We start from the raw sequence: 7,867 nt of genomic DNA, 5'->3' as shown, positions 1-7,867 counted from the left end.
ATCTCATTCAAGCCACTCTATTTTTTTAGCAAAACCAATGCAACAACAAGTGGTCCAGTTGTCCAATGCATTGAGTATCATAAGGACCTCATCAAGGAGGTCATGAGTACTCATTTAGAATGGTTGAACATAAATGGTTCAACATTCTCATGAAGTGCTTGAATCCAAACTATCAACCCATTGGAAGGAAGGCAATAAGAGCTGAATGCATGAGGGTTTTCAAGAAAGAAAGGGAGTTGCTTCAAGTTGCCCTAAAGGATGTGGACTTCATTAGTCTGACAACCGATTTGTGGACTAGCAACCAGACCATATCATATATGTGTGTGATTGCACACTTTATAGATAAGGATTGGAAGATGCAAACACATGTTCTTTCTTTCATAGATTTGGATCCTCCTCACTCCGGGCATGTGATTTCAGATGATATCTATGAGTGTGTGACTGAATGGAAGATAGAGAAGAAAATTATATCCATCACACTAGACAATGCTTCGAACAATGGTGTTGCTGTCAGAGGTTTGAAGGCAAAGTTTGTTGTTCAGAGAGGTATATACTTGTTGTTTTTGTTGTCCATATGTTCATATACTTGCTGTTTTTGTTGAATATATGGTCATATTCTTGCTGTTTTTGTAGTAAATATGCTTTGTTTGTCCAAATAATGATATTTTGGTTGAACACATGCTCATATGTGTGCTGTTTTGGTTGAATATATTGTCATATGCTTGCTTTTTTTTGTAGGTACGGACTTTGAAGCCAAATATTTCCATGTCCGTTGTTGTGCACACATTATCAACTTGGTGGTGCAAGATGGGACAGCCATCATGGCCCCTTTGATAGAGAATTTGAGAGAGACGGTTAAATATTTCAACAAGTCACCGAGTCGCCTCCACAAGTTTGTTGAGACTTGCAAAATATTGGGTGTTGAGATTGGCAACCATTTGCATCTTGATTGTGTCACGCGGTGGAGTTCAATGTACCAGATGCTTGATACAGCCTGCCCGTATAGGGAAGCCTTGTCCTCTTATGCAGCTTCAAATGCCAACTATCAATGGGAGCCGTAAAAGAAGAACGGGACAAGTTTGAAGTTATTAAGCCATTGCTCCTCTCTTTATCTCGTGTGACAACTGCGTTTTCAGGGCAATTATATCCCACCTCCAACATATTCTACCCTCACATTGTCAGCATCAAGATTGCTTTGAGAAAAGCAATGGCTCATGATGATGAATGCTACAAGAAAATGGGTGATGCAATGATGGATAAATTTGACAAGTATTGGGATGAGCCGAACAATGTCATGGTGCTTGCTACCATCTTGGACCCAAGGTACAAGATGAGGTATGTTGAGTGATGCTATCACCAAATGTATGCTGTGGGGAAAGAAAATACTGAGAAGAATATTGTGCGCAGAGGGTGGACACATTGTATGAGAAGTTTGTTGCAAAAAATAAGCAAGCTGAAGGAAGAGCTAGTGGATCATCAGCCAAGAACAATTGCAACACAAGTACCTCGATGCCACTTATGGATTATGAGTTTCAGTCCTTCTTATCAGGCACTTCATCAACACCATCAAAAAGTGAGCTTAGAAACTATCTAGATGACTTGAATGAGGCAATGGATCCTATGTTCAATCTTCTTGATTGGTGGAGGGTGAATGCACCTAGATACCCCGTATTGGCAATGATGGCAAAGAGGTTCTTGACTGTCCCGGCTACCTCCTTGTCTTTGGAATCAACTTTTAGCACGGGTGGAAGAGTTTTAGGTATGTCTACTTCTTACATTGGATGTTAACTTGTCAACTTAATTGTCATCCTATCCTTGAACTTAGATATGTCTACTTGTGTGGTTTTACATGACTACAGGAGTTCTTCGAAACCAAAAATGGTGGAAGCCTTGGTGTGCGGTGCTAGTTATATCAAAGGTTCTCACAAGGACTTCAATGTGGTGGTATGACTCCTATCTTTTTTTCTATGGTTTCTGTCTATTTCTTGTATGTGGCTAACTTTCAAATAATTAGGAGAGAGATGAAGATGAGGAGGACAATGTTGAGAATATCAAGTTGCCCAAGATTGTTGATGTGGGGGATACCAACAATCGGTAACTATTCTTCTGACATGTTTTAGTTTTCATATCTTTACATGATCCCAATATGTTTCCAAATCTGTGTTACATGTAGATAATCATCATGTTGGTGTTGCTGTTGCTACTTTGAAGATGGATGTCTACATGATCTTGTCATGTGGATTGTTGAGGTCAACGTGATCGTCTTGACCCATTTCGTTTGTTTTCATGACCTTCGAATTATGTGTTTGTTGTGATGAACTTTGGATTATGTGTTTGTCGTGATGAACTACGGTCCTTGAATGATGTTGTGATGAACCATGCACTTTCAACGATGTTGTTGTGAACTTGTGATGAACTATGAACTTGGTATTATGTAGTTTTCACTAGTAATTGTCTGTCAACATTTTCTCAGTTTTTATGTCAAAGTGGTAAGTTTTGTGCTATGCAAAATTTCTATGTGTGTCTGTCAATATTTGATGTTTTTTTGTGTAAAGTTCAAAGGAAGTGTTGTCCAAAATTCAATAGAAATGCTGCTGAATTCTTGCTCTCATATCTGTTCCATTATTACAATTTTGGTAGAAGAATTCATAGATGAAAGCTTATTTTTCATTACTATGACCATTTGTTAAAACAATAGACTGCTAAATGTTCCATTTTTAGCAATATAAACTGTTTGTTTTTCAAAATATGGGTTTAATTGCTGCAAAAAAATCAACACTGGACTATATACAGAGGTTATGTACATACAAAGCTTCTGGGGTCAAATGGCTTGCGAGCCGGCTCGGTCTGAGCCGAGCCATAGCTGAAGCGAGCCGAGCCTCCTGAAGTCGGCTCGTTGGCTGAGCGAGCCGAGCTGAGCCGAGCCGCTCTAGAGCGAGCCAAAGCCAGGCACGGATCAAGCTCGGCTCGGCTCGGCTCGTGTCCAGCCCTAATCATCAGCTCAAGCACATGTGAAGAGAGAGAAGGCAAGGGCAGAGAAAGCTGCAAAGATGCCAACTACTGCTGAGGCATCTCAGGTATTCCTGAAGAGCAAGCAAGATCAGCTTGGATAGCTGATTGCCTCCACCTTGAGGATTGAGAAGGGCTTGGCCACCCTGACTCAAAACCAGGAGAGCTTGGAGAGGATCATTAAGCAGAAATTCTATGCTCTTGATGTCAAGGTAATTGAGATCCAAACTGCAGCTGAGAAGCTTCAGAAGGAAGTGGAGGAGAAGAAGAGCAAGTCTACTACAGATGCTTTGGCTAGAGTGCCCAGAGGACAGAGATCTGCTGCAGTGCCAGTCACAGATACTACAGCTACAACATCTGCACCAGCTGCCACAACTTCAGTGCCACCAGCTCCAGCAGCCACTCCACCAGCTCTAGCTACATCAACAGACGCTTTCGTCCTTGGAGTCATCTATACGCCACCTCATGAAGACCAAGCCTGAGAGACGTTTAGCGCTATGCATTTTTTGAACTTTTTGGTAACTTGTTGCCAAAGGGGGAGAAAATGTATAGATCATAGGCTTCGAGAGAGAGTGTTGCTTTTTATCTCTCTTGTTTTTTGTTGAACTTCTTGATTGTGTGCTTCTGAGCTACTTGTTTACTTGTTTGATCATGTGTTTGATCATATGCTACCCTTAATGCTTGTTGGATGATATTATCTCTTATATCCTTATATGATCATTCACTTTGCTTGGTGATCAGTGCATGTGTTCAATTATTATCATTTTGAGCGCTCCACCAAGATGTATGTGACATGAAAGAGTAACCCATGATCCTAACACATTGTGCATTTGCAGTCCAAAGCAAATTTCAAATAATGCACAAATTTAGGGGGAGCTCTTGCTTATCACATACTTCTCAAAGCGATGATGTTTTTCAATCTTATTATCATTTGTCGAAGCTTTGATCTATATGTTGTCATCAATTACCAAAAAGGAGGACATTGAAAGAGCAACTATCCCTGGGTAGTTTTGGTAATTCGAAACAACATATAGCTCATTGAGCTAATGCTATTTGAAGATAAATATTTCAGGAAAGCTCAATGTTTGGCATGGCATGGATGAGAAACATGGACCCCTCAAAATGCTAAGGACAAAAGGATTGGCTCAAGCTCAAAGCACAAGACTCTACATTTTTCATTTTAATGATTCAAGATCACATTGAGTTCATAGGAAAAGCCAATTCTATCGAGAGGGGGTGAGGTGTTGCTTAATGAGTTTCTTGCTCAAAGTGCTTAGTGACATGCTCCAAAAACCCTCAACTACTTTCTCACAACCACATATGTCCCAAACCAAAAGTCAAACTTGGCCCCACCGAAACTTTTTATCCGGCGCCACCGAGTTCAGTTGGCATAGCCATTGCCAGAAACCCTAGTCTTTTCGGTCTCACCGATAGGGATCTCGGACTCATCGACATGGGATTGTAATCTCTCTTTTTCCCTTCGTAACGTTTCGGTCCATCTGAGATGAGCGATCGGTCCCACCGAGATTGCAATGCAAACTCTCTGTTTCCCTTTCGTAATGTTTCGGTTCAACTAAGATGAGCGAATCGGTCCCAACGAGTTTGCCTGACCAACTCTCTCTTTGTCTATTACCAAAATCGGTCTCATCGAGTTTATGTAATCGGCCGCACCGAGATTACGTTATGCCCTAACCCTAACGATATCGGTCCCACGGAGTTGACATGTCGGTCCCACCGAAATGCCTAACGGTCACATTATGAACTAAATCGGTCTGTCTGAGTTTCACAATTCGGTCCCACCGAGTTTGGTAAGTTGTGTGTAACGGTTAGATTTTGTGTGGAGGCTATATATACCCCTCCACCCAATCTTCATTCGTGGAGAGAGCCATCAGAACATGCCTACACTTCCAACATACATTTTCTGAGAGAGAACAACCTACACTTTTGTTGAGGTCAAGATATTCCAAGTTGCTTTCCACTCAAATCTTCTTTCCACCAAATCCAAATCTTGTGAGAGAGAGTTGAGTGTTGGGGAGACTATCATTTGAAGCAAAAGAGCAAGGAGTTCATCATCAACACACCATGTGTTACTTCTTGGAGAGTGGTGTCTCCTAGATTGGCTAGGTGTCACTTGGGAGCCTCCGTCAAGATTGTGGAGTTGAACCAAGGAGTTTGTAAGGGCAAGGAGATCGCCTACTTCGTGAAGATCTACCCGAGTGAGGCAAGTCCTTCATGGGCGACGACCATGGTGGGATACACAAGGTTTCTTCTTCGTGGGTGGAGCCCTCCGTGGGCTCGCGCAACCATTACCCTTCTTGGGTTGAAGTCTCCATCAATGTGGATGTACGATAGCACCACCTATCGGAACCACGGATAAAAAATCTCCGTGTCAACATTGTGTTTGCTTCCTCAAACTCCTCCCTTTTACCTTCATATGTAATTGTTTTACATTCCGCTGCTATACTCTTAGAATTGCATGTGTAGGTTGATTGCTTGACTTGTGCTAAGTTGCTAAAATCTGCCAAGAACTAAAATTGGAAAAATGCTAGATTTTTATTTGGTCAAATAGTCTAATCACCCCCCCCCCCACATACTTCCGATCCTACACCCTCATCACCATCGCCGGAATCAGGTGAACTACCGTCGCCGTCGACATTGTGGAACCCGGCCACCGACGACTCTGTGCAGCTCCCACATGGCACGCCCATCTGCAGCATCAATTGCATTAGCTACCACCGTTTTCTCTTGGATGAGACTTGTATCATGGTTTTATTCGAGGCAAGAAAAGAGGAGGAGCTATCATGTATTGTGGCTGCGGAAACAGGCATGGCAGGAGCGCATCAGATTGATTCTACCTGAAAGGAGAGGAACGTGGTAATGGCCCTTTTTTAGGAAATGTGGTGATGCCTTGTTTCTTGTGAGATATGCCTGGACTCTTATAATTAACGCTGTTCATTTTCTTGTGAGATCTCAACGCCTATAACCTTGTTTGTTTAGGAGATATATTTTTGAGTTGGTGTTCAGGAGAATATTGATTGGTTTTTTCTGATGTTAATTATGGGCCAATTAGGTCAAATCTACGTGCAGATCAGATATTTTTGGGCCTCAGGGATAACGTAAATCGGAGGGCTAAGGTAAATCAATTACATAGATCGAATGATAAAGAATGGTTAAGATATTTTCAAGAATGTGGATTAACGTGGAGCTCCGAGGGTAGAGTTGGTCAACCCAGCTCCACGCCTAGAGTTGGAGGAGTCCAGAGATGGAGAGCTACCAAACATTCCCTTAGCAATGCTCCTCTAGAGGCCCTGCTCCTTTTCAGCCATTTTTAGCTGGATGCATCAACATGTGGGGCAAATTTTAACATGGTTCCTCTTAACTGCTTTTTTTACTTGAGAGGTAAGAGCATATACAAAATTTAAGCTGTTAATTTCATTAACTAGTTGGTCTGAGTAACTTTTATCTTCTTATCTTCCACGTGAAAAGAGGAGATAAGAGGGACCAGCATGTGGATGCTGCCAGCTGGGCACGTAAAGTTACTCGTGGCTATTCATGCACAGTCAGAAATTTTGAAATTTGTGGTTTTTGGTAAACAAACAAGTACGACCATGCAAGCAAAAGTTAACAAACACATCCGAGATTCAATCAAAAATACAAAACGCTCACACTAGCTAGGAGTAATTCAGAGACGACATACACAAGGCACATCATTATGCGTGTGCGCTTATTTGCAGAACAGGCTTGCTAGCATGACCGGGGAAAGTAAGTAGTACCTCCGTCCCAAAATAAGTGTCTGAGGCTTAATACAATTTTATACTGGAGTTAGTACAAATTGAGACACTTATTTTGAGACGGAGGGGGTACGTAAATAATGCACTCCCTCGGCCCGGAAATACTTATGATCAAAATGGATAAAAAGGGATGTATCTCAACGTATTTTAGTCTCAGATACAACTCATTTTCTCCACTTTGATGACAAGTATTTTCGGACGGAGGAAGTATCATGCATGCCTAGAGGTCGACGTCCTTGAAGTGGTGTCGGTTCTTGACGACGATGTCGTACATGTGGGTGGAGCGGAACCGCGTAAAGTCACGCAGGAGGGCGATGAGGTCGACGCCGCCGTCGCGCCGGTGGAGCTGCACGATGTCTCCGTTTTCGTAGTAGCGCTCCCAACCCAGCGACCCCAGCCGCCGCTCCAGCGCCTCCAGCGACCGCATGGGCTCGTTAGCCGGCAGGTACACCAGCGCCTTGTGGCCGCCGACGCCCTGGCCCGTTGGCGACCCTCCGGCCGCGCTCTGCAGCTCCATCACCGCGTCCTTTCGGAACACCCACACACCCCCCGCCGCCATCGATGAAGTATATGTCGGTCTTTCTTTGCCCTGCGTGGCTAGAGAGAGTGGTACTCCTATATGGGTATATGTATATGTGCTGCGTGCGCGCTAAAATAGTTTGTGATCGTTGTTGTCGTCCCACTGAATAGTGGGTGCCAATAATGCATGCGAGGACACTGGGACTTCACGTGGAGGCAGGGGCAGCAGCAGCAGGCTGGTTATCTCTCTCCTGCTGCTGCCAGATTTTGGGTCCAATAATAAGGCAAGTCGGCGATCAATAATAGTGTTCCGTGTGCCGACAGATGTACAGGGTTACGGTTGAGGACGACACCTCAATTGGTCGCTCCCGGCAACGGCATGATTTCCAATTGGAGCTCGCACCACGTGGGGCTATGCGGGATGCCAAATCAAGATTGCTGTACGCCAAATCTGTCCCTGCGCGACGTGACTGCCAGCGTGTGGCTGCCACATATATCCAAGCTTGTATTTCCAGCCAACATCTATGCTGGTCACCAACCTCCGACCG

At 43.6% G+C, this 7,867-nt stretch overlaps 1 protein-coding gene across 1 annotated transcript; it reads right to left on the bottom strand.

Moving 5' to 3' along the window:
* Positions 1–6,649: 6,649 nt before the first annotated feature.
* On the bottom strand, positions 6,650–7,403 carry LOC123040169 (flowering-promoting factor 1-like protein 5). The gene has a single exon (XM_044463097.1). It carries the CDS (start codon positions 7,357–7,359, stop codon positions 7,021–7,023), a length of 339 nt encoding a protein of 112 aa, XP_044319032.1. The 5' UTR covers positions 7,360–7,403; the 3' UTR covers positions 6,650–7,020.
* Between the last annotated feature and the right edge of the window lie 464 nt (positions 7,404–7,867).

This window comes from Triticum aestivum, chromosome 2B (assembly GCF_018294505.1).
Source record: "Triticum aestivum cultivar Chinese Spring chromosome 2B, IWGSC CS RefSeq v2.1, whole genome shotgun sequence".
In the NCBI taxonomy this organism is placed as follows: Eukaryota; Viridiplantae; Streptophyta; class Magnoliopsida; order Poales; family Poaceae; genus Triticum; species Triticum aestivum.
Note: the sequence above shows the minus strand (reverse complement) of the source record. Positions and strands in the feature narration are given on the sequence as shown.

Excerpts from the sequence above, each read along its gene's own strand:
- LOC123040169 (XM_044463097.1), bottom strand. The coding sequence starts at position 7,359 with ATGGCGGCGGGGGGTGTGTGGGTGTTCCGAAAGGACGCGGTGATGGAG.